The 14631-nt window shown below is 38.8% G+C and overlaps 1 protein-coding gene across 1 annotated transcript; it reads right to left on the reverse strand.

The window, feature by feature from the left end:
- Positions 1–452: 452 nt before the first annotated feature.
- Positions 453–14181, reverse strand: LOC133693583 (acetyl-CoA carboxylase 1-like). Its single transcript, XM_062114816.1, has 31 exons — positions 13800–14181; positions 12747–13125; positions 12121–12327; positions 11879–12040; positions 11586–11678; positions 11394–11489; positions 11050–11223; positions 10566–10659; positions 10279–10466; positions 10142–10192; positions 10003–10042; positions 9420–9544; positions 9189–9305; positions 9016–9090; positions 8861–8917; positions 8619–8723; positions 8188–8466; positions 7927–8115; positions 7623–7733; positions 7437–7523; positions 7167–7343; positions 6476–6553; positions 6256–6378; positions 5791–6060; positions 5362–5702; positions 4734–4971; positions 4289–4641; positions 3979–4192; positions 3267–3443; positions 1005–3155; positions 453–918 (listed from the first exon to the last, which is right to left on the reverse strand). Exons 2-31 carry the CDS (start codon positions 13122–13124, stop codon positions 862–864), a joined length of 6807 nt encoding a protein of 2268 aa, XP_061970800.1. The 5' UTR covers position 13125; positions 13800–14181; the 3' UTR covers positions 453–861.
- Between the last annotated feature and the right edge of the window lie 450 nt (positions 14182–14631).

Raw genomic sequence — 14631 nt, forward strand, 5'->3', positions numbered from 1 at the left:
TATGTACATCATCAATATTAATCTTAGAATGAATCCAGAATATTTTTCGAAGCGATAAGTGTTTTCTGATAGTAGGTGTCAGACCCATTGAGCTGTCAAAAATGCAAATAACTAGAAGCACATGCTTTATGAACAAAGTCAAGAAAAAATGCAGATGTTCTTTTTAATAAACAGAGAAATTTATGGAGAGAATTATAACATAAATCAAGAAATGGTGAACCAAAAGGGATTGTTCAGTTAATTTACTTTCTGGTTACACTTCTCAATGTAGTCTTGTAAATCATACAAAACTTGATTGATTCGTAAGAAGATATCCCTAATTAGTTGGGACAACTTTTAGCCTTTTATTATTATTATTTGTAGCTATACTGCAGTATCTTGATTGGGGTACGGAACACGAACACGATGGAATTAATGGTTTTGATTCATTAAATGAGAATGGAACAATCAAATGCATCTAAAACATTATTATTACAAAAACAATCAATAATATTCAAAGGACGAATCAACGCATTGGCTAATGGCTTCAAGTACTGCTGGCCAACCTCACTTTCAATGGAGGAATTTATTTCCCTAGTGGACTGAAGACTGGCAAAATTTACAATTATATGAAAGCTATAGATCTACTCCCAAGACTGATTGACTGGCTCCAATTTACAGCCATGATCAACTTAGCTGGTAAAATTACATCAGCACAAGTAGCTTGTAGATCCCAGGAACTGGGAAAGGCAAGAGAGGTGTTCAAAACGCATCTACTTAGGCGTTCCTTGTCGAAGTTGTAGATGGTACAGCGTAAGAATTACCAAATTGTGGGCAAGGCCGCAAGGGACCATCTTTGCTGCTGAAGCACGGACCTGCCAATCAACCAAGCACCTTACGAAGTTCATCAACCAATCGTTCTCTGCTTGATGGCTCCACCTGCATTAAATATAATAAAGCATCACCTCTGGACTGGACCATAAAAATAATACTAATGCAAAGCAAAGAATGTATGATGATTTTACCTTGCTTAGAAGGGCAGCAAGACCTTGTGGTAGAGCTTTCAAATCTGACTGAGACTCACCAATGTTTGTTAACTGAAGCAATACCTTGTGGGCCCGCAACTCCTGTAGCTTTGCTTCATAATTTCCTGAATCATCCTTCCATGCAAAGAATGCTTCATCATCCATCCAAGCATCTTCTCTCCCTCTTGCAATATCCGAATTCAAGAACCATGTTTTGATCATGTCCATTGCAGATTTATGTAACAGTTGCTCACCTGCTGCATCTATCACATCCTTGATCAGCGAACACTCAGCAATTCTCCTACATAACCTTCTGCAGAAAAAAAGGCGTGATCTAGCCCAGTCCACAACTTCTCTTATAACACCCTTTGCCTCCATTCTTAGAGAAGAATCATGAAGCTCGGCGAATTTGGTGGCTACCTGAGTGTAGACCGGCAAAAGCTGCTTTTCACGAGTTTTTATCTGCTGTTGGAGAGAATCTACCATTCCATATGGTGCACTGCTCCTGGTTTCCTGAAGTTTTGCCTTCAAATTGATCAGCTGTTGATCAAGCCTACCCATGCACTCAAGCAGATCCTTTGTCCTGAATTTGATCTCGATCATTCCTTCTGGCTCAAGGACATTACCTTTAGCTGTTCGATCTGCATACATTTCAATGTGATCTGAATTGATCTTACTATCCAGAACAGCCCATGCCCCGCCACGAAGCTCACCCATCATAGGAATGTACACAAAAACAGGTTGTTTGTATGTTCTAAGGTTCTCAACTATGGTTGCGCCTGCCTGGAGGATACCTTCAAAGAGGTCTCTCTGCCCGCCAGAAAAACCTCTCCAGTTGGCTAAAATGAAAAGCGGTAGCTCTTCTCTATTGAAATCAAATATTGCTTGAGCTGTTTTGGTTGCAGAATCTGGAAACCATACTTGCCCAGCCTGAGGAACAACCCTCTCATGGGAATCAAGCTGTCCTGGGTCAGCAGGGATCACTTTCATAACTGTCTGTGTCTCAACAGCTACTATTCCAACAGGGATTCCTCCAAGCTTTGCTCGTCCAGTCACAACTGTCCTTGCCCAGCCTTCCAATGTCTCTACAAAGCTATCCTTGTCAAAAATACCACCCAGCCACTTCCCATTGCCATCAAAAATACCACAAACAGCAGCTCGTGGATCACATGAGTTTTCTGGGAAGTACTCCACAGGTCTTTCTGGAGAATCTGATGGACTTAAAATGGGAAGCGCACCACCCACACAAGGAGGAATACAGCTTAGCCACTTCAAGATAGCTGATACCCCTTCAAGATCATCTGAGACAGTTAGATGAACTACCCCGTTGGTTGCCATAATTTTTGGTCCACCAAGTTGCATGTGTGAGCTGTATACCTCGCGACCAAGAAGCTTGTTTAAAGCAGAAAAACCGGTTAAAATAATGGGCTGATCAAGCCTCTGTATGCACCGCATTCCAAGCCGAGTGAGATAAGCACCAATTCCTACAGTTCTGCCAGTCACATAAGTCAAGGTAAAGGTTTCGTTGTATGCTCTAGAATAAGCACTAGCAATGGCCCCACTTCCAGATAAATTCTCTACCCCCAGGCCATCCTCCTTCCCAACAATGGCTTCTATCACCCATCTTGTTTCTCCATTCTCCAGCTTCAATTCATGCGCTATCACTGATGATCCAATCCGAGCATGATCCTCAGGACTTAAATATACATACTGAAAGCCACGATCGGGGAAAACTTCATCTGACCAACCAACTTTAAAGCAGGATTTGACTTCATCAGCAGCCCCAATACGCGCACCTGAGTTCGCTGCCAAATAAATCAGTGGAATTTTCTTATTGCAGGCAAGATCAGTCACTGCAAGAAAGAATGCATCCTCTCTTTGGCCAAAAGACCCTGCTTTGAAGGTCACGTCATTTGCTACTACCAAAATTGTCCTTCCCAAAGGGAACTCAGGAGTTAGTATTTCCATGCACCAAGCTACCATGCCAAAATCATTGAGCCCAGCTGGACGCTCCAAGGAAACAAGAGGTGTACCCCAGCTACCTTTTTCATCAGCAAATACGAGCTCTGTCACCTTGATAACTTTATCCTTAGGTTTTTTCATACCTGAAAATTGGGATGCCCATATTTGTTCCAAGACTGTCTCAAAAGCCTGAGCGCAAAAGATATATGTCAGCAACATAATTTGACTTGTCTTTTTATTTTTTAGCTTAAAGAAAATAAGTAACTTCTGTTATTTTCAAGCACACAATGCAGGACTCACCAATGGAAAATCGTAGCAGTAAGTGGTGCTGCTTCTCCTTGCCAACAGACGTTTTCGATCAAGTGATCCCAAAGGTTGATAGTGTGCATTTACAGGTACAAGATGCAGAGGACCATGCACAGAGATTGAATGGTACACCACTTTCTGCTTGCTGGTATGCTCGAGTTCCCGGTATATCTGAAAGTCATATCACCAGATAGTTATTTTTTCAGATAAAAGAAAATTATATAAATGTCTGAAAAGAATTACAGGAGCAAGTTGGAGAATGAGCCATCCTCACAAGTATCTCGGGTAGGTTTGGATGAAATTTTCTAATATATGGCGGTTCAGTTCAGTTTTCTAGAAGTTCTATGAAATTTAAATTTAAGCCAGGGTCGATTAGGGGCAGCAACCAAAACCCTGGTTATCGTCCCTGGTATGGGCCAATTGAGCATTTCAGAAAAATGGCCTATCCATAATTACCCTTAAAAAATGGCTATTTGAGGTTTGAGCTAAAAAATAACCGAATCAAACCAACCTGAAACTAGTCAGTTTTTAGCTGGCTCGGTCAGGTCCCATTTGAATATTCCAGTTTTTGCAAATTCAGTTTCATATCCCAATGAACAAATGCTCACCCCTAATATGAAATTAACCAAGGGTTTTCTCCTTTGAAATGCATGTCTTGAGAAGAAAGGCCTCTTCAGAACACTTGCCAAATGGTATATATACTTACATGCACAGCACAGGTGTGACCAGTCACATTTGTGACGACAATCCTCCATGCACCATTTGCCTGTCCAGATGACGCCATCCAGAGCTTCACTTCCCACTCACAAGCACCCAATCTATGCATTCTCACACCAACAGCCGCATGGATTTCCCTAGCCAATCCTTCCAAGATTGCCTCTACTGCCACTTCTTCTTGCTCAGCATCTATGTCAAGTTTCCTGGTGACAATATCTCAAACATGAGAACCCGTGCAAAAAGCTTACTAACTTATTGAAATAGAACATAAACTTAACAAGAGTACAGACAATAATTACTTTGGGTATGGCACAAGATCGTCTATTTGTTGCTCACGTAAGATACAAAGGTACATATGAGCATGGTCAGGTTTGACAGTAGCATTATGCACATTAAGCTCCAATTCCTCCAGTGCAGTCACCAAAGACCTCAAAATGCTCTTTGAAGTAAAGGAAACAGTCCATTGGGTACCAGTTGTTTCTATTCCCAGCCTTTGATATGCAGTAAACCCTTCATTCATTGTTGGCTGTCTTACAAGTGTTCTAAGGAACATTCTCCGGATTGGCCCTGGCTTGTCTACAACAGTGTACAAATGCCATTGCCGATCACGGGATAGAGTATAATGTATATCTTTATAGCCTTTAAGCTTGTCCTGGATAAAAACAGATTGTGATAAAATTCAGATCGAAGGATGTGAATTGATCTCTTCTTTCTTTAATTAAAACAAAGGGTCTACAAACAAACCAATTCAAGGTAGATGGATAGCGGAGGTTCTAGGTGACGCAGCAGAGGCTCTTCTGCATAATATAGCTTTTCCGCTGACCAGTGAAAGGAATGCCTCATAGGAGCTCGCCCTTCGTCTCTCTGTATGATGCAACTAATAACACAAACACCTGCACTGTGTAAACTGGAGCTCACCTCTTGCTCCTTAAGTATTTTGGCTATTTTTTTTATTCTCTCCTGAGCCTGGTCCTCATCACCACTGCAAAGAGTCAGGGGGCAGTGCCAATAAGGAGCTAGGTTAAACAAAGGATCTACTCCCTAGGATAATAACTAGAAGAAAATTGTTCCTCACACGTGTGTGTGTGTGTGTGTGTGTGTGTGTGTGTGTGTGTTCTTTTAGTTTTCCTTTCATGTATTGTAGTAACTTAGTAACTGCTTTGTTCACAAAATAGGACTTGCAATCATTGATGCTATACATGAATTTAAATCAAACCTGCCAGAATTTAATAAGTTTTTAAATGTTTTTCAAAGTGGAACTAGCCTTTAGATCCTAAATGGAATGTGTACTATTAAAGGACGTATAACAAACTGCTACCAATGCAGCATTATGAAAAACTGTAGCAGGGAAAACTCAAAACAACCAGTATACCTATCCTGGAGTAGACTCATCGGATTGTTGATGCCCACCAAAGCAATGTGCATCATATTACCAAAGCCAGTTGGTTCTACAGATCCATTTAAAACTACTTCATGAGGATCATGGGTTGTCTCCAGTAATGCGGCACTAATGATAGCTGGCAAAAATTGAAGAGATTTAATAATAACCATAGCTCCCCATTTTTGCTCACGGTGCTTTTCTACTAGTGGTTTATCTGGCATTTGATCTTCAAAGCCATTCTTTCTCTCAATGTGTTCTTCCAAGAACTCCCATGAAGCAATAAGACCAGATCTGTGCCACTGCATCCTGACACTCCCCTTCACAAGATAGGGCTGATGGCAGGTAAAAGAATGTTAATTTCAGAAATGGTCACTCAGAAGTATAACAAGCAGAAAGTTGTAAAAGTTTGTAATATGGCACCTGGTATAGTCTACGGACATAAGTTTCTACCACTCGCCTCTGAAGGGTGTGGTCACTATGATCAAACAAACCCACAAGGGCATCCTCAACGGCTAAAGGAGCACTAACAAGATCCTCCATTCGTTCATTAATGGCACTTTTCCTCTTGGGAGTATCCATATTTTCACCATCCTCTGTAAACATCTCCAATTCAGAAAGGCTTCTTGCAATGGTAGAACGAAGTTCACTCAGTTTGGTATGTTCTAGCAGTTGACTAGCCTTTAGTGCAAGCTGCATATACAAAATGTATTAAATATTGATAATTTTCTTACTATGAGAACTGAAAATAGCAAATGACTATTAGTAAATGACATGAGGAGGAAATAACTCAAAAAAAAAATCCTCTTCTTGCAGAAAAGTCTGGACTGATTTTAAAAAATTAAACTGATAACAAATTAAAACAAGAGAGATTTTATATATATATACCTCAGAATAATTTGTATGGTTGAGTTGAGAGAAGCGGATTAGTTTGTCCCTATATGCAGCAGGACTGGGATAAACAAGTTGTTCCATGAGGCGTAGTATTAGCTTATTTTTACTTCTGACACCCTGCAAGCCCGTTTAGGAAGATTCAGTTGAAGTTATTTTGATAGAAAACAAAAAGAGACAAGAGGCAATCCATCTGAACGCATCATAAATGTGATACCTGATGAGAAAGTACAATGTCCACAACCTTCAGTAAATCTTTCTTATACTGAAGTCGAAGACGTTCAATCACATCAGCCTGAAGAAAGATACAAATAGAAAAAAACAATTAATGACCTAAAAGATAATAATAAATTAAAGAAAATTTATTGTGGAGTCACCCACCATGTTCCAGATAATTTTTGCTTGCATGCAAAAAAATTACTAAAATGTAACCTAAAGTAAGGGAGTGGGGACCAAGCTTTGAGTCCCACTGAAAGTTCAGTGACATAAATCCAACTGTTGTGCCTTATGAATTTAAACCAGGTTTAGGCGGACAACAAAAGAAATAGCAAGCAAGAACAACAAGATATGTTCATACAGTTATTAACAAGAACATAGACGTTGATGACTTTAAAAGGATAATGGGAAGAAAAACAAAGAGAATGGAAGAACAGAACAATACAGAAAAAACAAAGTAAAATAAGACTGCCTCGAATGATTAAAGAAAAGAGGAAAGTCATGACTTAGAGCTTGGAACCAAACAAATAAAAGATCAATCTTGTACTCTAATTGAAGCCATGATGCGTATTCAAGAATCACGATGCTACATATAACATTGATATTACCAATCCCAAGTAATCAGAACAAGATTCTCAACTTATAAGGACCAGTTCCATAGAAAGACTCGTGTTTCATTTGACCACACTAACCTGGATGTTATCACTGAATAACTCTTCAACAGATAAATACTCTTCAAAAAGTGACTGAACAATAACACGGGCATGACTCTCTCTTCCACCTTCATAAGACTTCACAAGACTCATCAAAGGTTCAACGAGCCTTTCATGAGCTCCTTTTTCTTTTTCTGGACAAGAGGATAAATGGACCTGCAGAAATATGTATGCGTTCCAAGTATATTGAGCACATCAAAGGAGGAGCAAAAAGGGTTTCAAAACAAGGAACCTAAAAAAGGAAATCACCTCAAGCACACCCTTCAATAATTTGGCAGGGAAATCAATGTTCAAGGAGCTTGAAATTCCCTCAAACTCTCTGAATTTTGCTTCCAACTGAAAAAATTAAACCAACACAAAATCAGATACTAGTGCAAGTCTAGACAAAATGATGAGCATGATATTGGAGATCAAAGCCACATGATAAATATTCACCGCAGTTCTAAGATCTTTGGGAAGGCGGGTTGCGAGAACAGCCAAGCACTCTTGCCATTGGAGGAAAGGGAGTTCCGGACTATCAAGACAAACAAGCAAGTTTTGCACCACCTATCATTGTTGTTGTTGAAACATGAACTCGTAAGTAATAGGATTTAATGTAAACATGTTTGCAAGCATATGGCATTACAAGTTTATGAATTGATAGCGTAAATGCAACACAAATAAAGATGAGAGAGACTGATGATTCACAATTAGGTTTAAACTCCAAATTGAAATTGTTATATAGTAAAAGAATACTTACTTCATCAATATTATGATCATAACCAGCAAGAATCATCCGGGCTGCATTAAGACTTGCAGCACATCTCTGATGAACTTTTCCAGAAATTGCAGTTGGAGGGCCCAGAACCGGGAAGCTCCCATGAAAAGGCTCAGCTTTTCTTACAGCTGATGGATCATCAAGATCAAGCCTTGCTATAAGCTCACCAGCCTACAAGAAAACGCTTTTCTTAACCTCGTACTAAACTAAGCAATTATATTTCCAAAGGGGAACATTATTTACCTGCATTGCTTGACCTTCAGACATTTTGAACTGAATAACTCCAGAAGCAGGTGAAAGAAGAGGCATGCACATCTTCATAACTTCAACCTCAGCATATGGCATGTCTGCATCAACATGACTACCATCCGAAACCAAATACCTCAGCAACTTGCATGGTGTCTCTGCCACTAACTTTGATGGATCATGATCATTCTGTAACAAGCAAGTCCTTCCGTCAATGAGGAGGCGAGTTCCAGCTGCTTCTTCCTCTGCATATATCACATGACTGTTCCCATCCAGCTGTATCAAAATACAAGCAATTGGCGCCATTGAAGAGTTAAAAACATATTGACGAAAAAATTGTCTGTAGAGAGTATTGATAACACAAGCAACTGTGCAATATCCACAAGACCATAATTATAGAAATGTTATGGGTGAAAATGAATGCTTGCCTGCATCAATAGACCTCCATCACGTAAAGTATGTATCTCTACTTCAATCTGTGATTCGTTCATCCTCAATCTATAGCTACCAGGCCCCTCTCTAACCATGTCAATCTAGTTTTTCAAAATGTGAATGATGCATGTTATAAGAGCCCATGAGGCAAAAATCTTCAAAAATTCTTAACAAGAAAAAAAATAGTTGTTTCATTTGAGTAGTATAAAATGTATAACAATATAACAATAACATGTACCGTGTATTTGCTTCCTTCAATGTTCAATGAAACTTGAGAGTTAACAAGAGATATGTGCTGTAAACATGAGCGGCATATGTTGTAAACAGGATCAGCACATGTTAATATTAATAAACACAAAGTGAGTACCAATTAGTTATTCTTGATCAATTTACCTTGGGGGGAATTTGCCCCTTTTCCAGATAGCCAATATAATCAGAAACCAGAGCTGCGCTGCTAGCACATGCTTTCTGAAGCAAACAAAATTTGAAACATAAATGCAAGATACAAATATAGCGAAAGCAAGATTTTATGATTCCAGTTTTCATATCAATGGGCTACTACTTACATATAAAGACCCTCCAACAACAGAGAGATACCATGGGAGCCTCTCTGCTCTAACACGCATCGCAATTCTACTGTCCAACCAACCTGTGTGGATTTTATTGTCTCTGTAATCTGAAGCCTGTATAGCATTTCAATCTGTGTCAGTTTGTTTTTCTGAAGCAACTTTCTTATCAAATTCTGTGAAGAACGGGACGGTGAGCAGAAATGGATGAAGAGCAGGTGAGGAGTTTACATGTAAAAGATTAATTGTGTAATCAACATTTGTACGGATTTCTCCACGAATTTGAATTTCTTTAAGTCCAAGGACCATATTTGCTATAGCCAAAGCTCTAGATTCCCCAAATGCGAAAACATGTCCTGAGGAAAAGTTTGGCAAACACTCAATGAACTGCACGACACAGAATGTGGACTAAATTGATGGAAAACAGTCACTGTTGAGGATTATAATCAATCACTGTTATACCAAGATATACAAATCAAGGTAAAGATTACCAATTTCTATAACTTCTCCAGCAATTTTACAATCATACATTTCAACTCAAAAATGTATTCTAGAGATTTCCATTAGCAACTCTGTGCAGTTGAAAAGAAATTAAAACTGCTTTCTTTCAGTTTTCACATGTAAGCTCAAAGAGACCTAAAAATCATCTTGGCTAAGTTGGAGTATAAGACATCAGACCTCCTGCAACAGCCAGTTAATTTCATTTGATCGTATAGCAAATAAACAATTAAACTTGTAAAAGACAATTTATTGCAGCTACTCATCAACTTGCATCTACTTTATTTAATTTTTTCAGTTGACAGCTGATGCTTACCAAATTGAGAATCTGAGAATTCATGAATGCCTCCTCCAGACTGCAGATGATAATTCAGATCACTAAAGTTAGGAAAACCAAGGTTCTGTCAACAGAATTATTTTGAGAAAAATCAAAAGACAATGACAATAAAAATTACCTTAACAGAGAAGTAAGCCCACACATTTGGCTTGCTTTTAAAACTTAGTTCCTGTTACAAGGCCATGTAAGTCAATATGGGTGTATAACAAATTGTTGATCTTCAAGTATGACTGGTCAGGACCCCATGATGCTCACCTGTACTTTTCCGCTTGTAGGCTTAAAACCATCATCCGGATCCTCACTCGTCACACGTACAGCTACACAATGACCTTTTGGCCTTATGGACTCTGCCTTGTCAAAATCAAAAGGGGTGGCAACCAATGAAGTTTTCCTCCATGCATCATAACCTCCACCATATTCCATTCCATAAAATCGCCTTATCTCTAATTAAATGAGAAGTATAAATAACAATACCAAAAAACATATATTCAATGGCCAAGGAAAAAGGCCTTGGTGAAATTGTGGATCCATTAGTGTCATACCCGAAATTTGCCAGAGAGGAATACCCATCCCCACTGCAACCTGGGCTGCAGGTAGATTTATTTCAGCAATCCACTCAGTGACAGGGTGCTCCACCTACATTGAAATTAGTCTAAAGGTCTTTAGAAAAATCCAACATTTGAAGTGTGAAACTAGTAGGCCATTTCACTCGTAAGATGAGACTTATATCAGAACTTAACGGAAATGAGGTAAGAAGCTGCTACCCAATATGCTTATAAGTTTATTATCATCATGAAAGCAAGTCCTTTCAAGAAGATCATTGTAATCCTAAAATGACTTAACCAGAGAGAGGAAAACATTCCTGCTAGTCTAATATGCTTCCATATACTCTTCAAATGTATTCTTGGATTAAAACATCTTAATGCAACAGAAAGAACAAAAAAAAAAGAGGTAAAATGACTACATGAAATGATAGTTAATGAGGACAGCACCAGGCTAAACTTGCATCTTAAAAAGTCAGCATACCTGTAACCGAGGGTTGAGTTCTAAGAAGTAATATTCGCCAGTGTCCATGCTATACAAATACTCAACAGTGGCTGCTCCCACATAATTCACACATTTCGCTAACCTCCGTGCGGCCTGTTCTAGTTTTTTTACTGTCTCCGGTGGTGCAACAGTAATTGGACCCTCCTCAATTATCTATTTAACAAACATGAGCATGCAAGACTGTCAGATCTTATGAGGACATGCTCCTTGGAGACAATGCTAAGGCTGATACATTGTATATTATGATGAAGAAGACAAAAATAAGAAACCAAATAGACAGTTATTAAACCAAATTTAAGCTTAGCTCTAAGAAAGGAACTTGCTTTCTGGTGCCGCCTCTGAATGCTGCAATCACGGCTATGCAAAGCTGCTACATTTCCATACTGATCACAAAGTAACTGGACTTCCAAATGTCGACTCTAAGAAACAATTCAAAGTTGTTCACCAGAATAAGATCCCTTTAATAACAGTATGAAAGGACTATGTTCAAATTAGAAGGCAGTAGATAATCTGACCTGAGAAGCAACCTTCATTATAAATATCGGGGAACCTGGGACTTCACCCTGAACTTGCTTGAACAATGCTCTGACTTCATCATCATTATGAACCTAGAAAATATATGAGCTAGTTCAGTAGGCGATATAAATAACGCATGTCAGTGTCCATTCCAAGAGACCTATAGGTAATATGATCAGCCTTGCTTTCTAACCATAGAGGAGTATGAATGGCGCACAGGGAAAGTTAGAATGCAATATTCCACAAGTAAATCGTTGTCAGAAATCACAATACAGCCATGCGTGAAGCATACCTTTCTTATGCCTTTACCACCACCACCCCATGATGCCTTTATCATTGCAGGGTAACCGACAACTTGACAGCTAGCGATTGCTTCCTCAGTTGTATATACACATGCTTCCCTGTATATCTCATCTGGGATGATAACCAAGCAACTTTCTGAAGAAATTTTCACCTGCAAGACAGAATTGAAGTATCTTAGATGTGGAATGACCCTGAAAAAAAAACACAGCATGTCTTGCGAGAGATAATTACACGAGAACCACTCCATGGTAGGGTAGGAACATCTGCTGCTTGAGCAATCAAAGATGAGCCAATCTTATCTCCCAGTGCTGCCATTGATGTAGATGGGGGGCCAAGAAATACAATCCCCTTTGCATTCAGAGCATCTGGAAGCTCAGGGTTCTCAGAAGCATGACCCCAACCAGGCCAAACCGCATCAACATGTGTTATCTCTGCCATCTGGCAAGCACATATTACAATTTGGGAAAAAGAACCACAAGGGAATGAGAACTCGTATTTCTTTATTAAAACCAACAAGAATTTGATAGAACAAACCATAGCTAAGTGCGAATAACAGCACACGCCATAGTTGCCAATTAATCTTCTTGATGTTCTGAGATACTTCAAGAAGAGGGACTTCAAGAGATTCTATTTCACATGCCTCATTACTCACCCATACTGTACAATTCATTTACTAACCAACCTCACCTTTTTTATCCAATTAAAATCAGACTTCGGTAATTTCAGACTTCATGTGAACAAAACTATTTCTGCTAAAAAGCGCCAATTCAGTTGTCTTTATGTGCTTTGTTGTACTTTTAACTAAAACAACAATATAACTTGAATGCACAAAAATGGATTGAGTTCAGGGTACACACCTCTACAATGAGCTGTACATTGGCATAGTTATTATTGTTTGTCCCACCAGGAACTTCCACAAACTGATCAGCTATTCGAATATGTTCTGCATTGATTCTCATGTCTTCTGGTGTAGCCATAGCCACCAACAGAAGAGCTTTATCAGTACCAAATGTTTCATAAGCCCATGTCCTAATGCTACGTATAAACTTGACAGCTGCCATTCCATTGTTTGCAATTAAAATACTATGGATTGGCTTCTTCCCTCCGAGGGCATGGCAGAATTGATCCACTAGGGATATTGTAGCGGGGCTCCTTATTGAAGCTACCCCATTTATGTATCCATTTCCACGCCCCACACCCAAGGTTATAGGCGGTCTCCTTAGTGATACTGACATGCTGCATAGAAGAAATGACGTTACCGGTAGCTCGTGGAATTGATTGATAGTCCGGTCACAGAGAGTTGCTCTTATTCACTTCATTTTAATTCTTGAACAAGCTTTAAATTTTAATTGAGCTAAAACTTTCTTGATAGTATAATCTCTTCAAACATTAATTCACTCTAGGCTCTCTTCAAATTGAATGAACAACAGTTGACAAATCAGAAGAGAAAAAAAAAACAGTGAATTTGAAAATAAATATGAACACATGAACTAAACAGCCCAATTATAGTAAGACTATGCTTCCATTCCATTCTGTGTCGGCATGAACACCTGTTCATGTCTAAGCAAGTAAAACTGGACCTAGTCCCATCATGTTCGAATTCTAGTTATAAGCAACCAAACACGGCCTAATAGTACATAGTATCACATTCACGGATACAAGATCTTTAGAAGCAATGATGACAAACAAAAGATGCTTAAAAAAAATCATTAAACCCACAAAAAGTAGATAATTAGAGCCCCCAAATTCACATATCAAACAAAACCACCCATTAAACCCCACTACGTTGACATTTCTTGTAAACCAAAATAGAACGAGATCATGATATGATTGTATTTCAAGTAAACCTCACCAAGTAGACATTTCAAGCCAAAAACAAGTAACCCAAGTAAGGAAAAACGGAAACAAACCTGTAAGCTGGGATGAAATGAAACTCAATTCAAGCGTTTAATGAGAGAACGAAAGCAGAGAGAGAATGGAGGGGAGTGAGAGGGAGACACGACGCAGGAATGTGATTTTGTGCTATTATTCGCGGCACATGTAATGTCATCTTATATTAAGTTCTGCGACATCAGACAAATCTTGGAAATAAATAATACAACATTTTGTTCGTGTTTTGATAAGAAAAAAAAAAGTATATATATAGCATGAGTTTATTAATTGATTAACAGGGGAAGAGGAAGCTTGCAGGAGGGTAGGTTTGAGTTGGAGAGGTAGGCCTTCATAAGTTCCAACGGCTTTTTTTAATGCTACTGGGCACGCGGCACCTGCCCTTCCCCTCACTATGCCATAATCCTTTCTCTTCTATTTATGTTAGTTCCATCTACCACCTCTCCTCCTCCTTCTTTTCAATGATCATTGAGTTTCTTAATATCTTTCTGATCCAATCTTACAACGTCATTAACATCAAAAATATTCACCAATCTTGCCTTTCAATCTTCACTTGAATCCGATTATTATATATCTAGTAAAGGGTTTTGTTTTTTTCTGTTTTTAACAACACTCGTTGAATAGAAGGGAAAGAAAGTACAGTACTTTTTTTTTTCACTTCTCACTTCCTTTCAATCTCTAGCATCTGTTAACCTATAAGAAAAGAGAGGAAAAAGTAAACACGTCCTCTTCGGATGGGATGAGAATTTCTTTTCGGATGGGTTGCCATCTTAAATACGCAACTGGGCAGATATACATTCCTACTCCACTTGATAAATATCAAATCATCAAAACAATTTAAAAATAAAAATT

This window comes from Populus nigra, chromosome 5 (assembly GCF_951802175.1).
Source record: "Populus nigra chromosome 5, ddPopNigr1.1, whole genome shotgun sequence".
Taxonomy (NCBI): domain Eukaryota; kingdom Viridiplantae; phylum Streptophyta; class Magnoliopsida; order Malpighiales; family Salicaceae; genus Populus; species Populus nigra.

What these genes read in the sequence shown, in the direction of transcription:
- LOC133693583 (XM_062114816.1), bottom strand. Translation starts at nt 13,124, where the DNA reads ATGTCAGTATCACTAAGGAGACCGCCTATAACCTTGGGTGTGGGGCGT. An exon ending in TATTGAAGGGTGTGCTTGAG is followed by an intron (nt 7,344 to 7,436) that starts GTGATTTCCTTT and finishes ATATTTCTGCAG; the next exon opens with GTCCATTTATCCTCTTGTCC. An exon ending in GTCACACCTGTGCTGTGCAT is followed by an intron (nt 3,444 to 3,978) that starts GTAAGTATATAT and finishes TATGACTTTCAG; the next exon opens with ATATACCGGGAACTCGAGCA.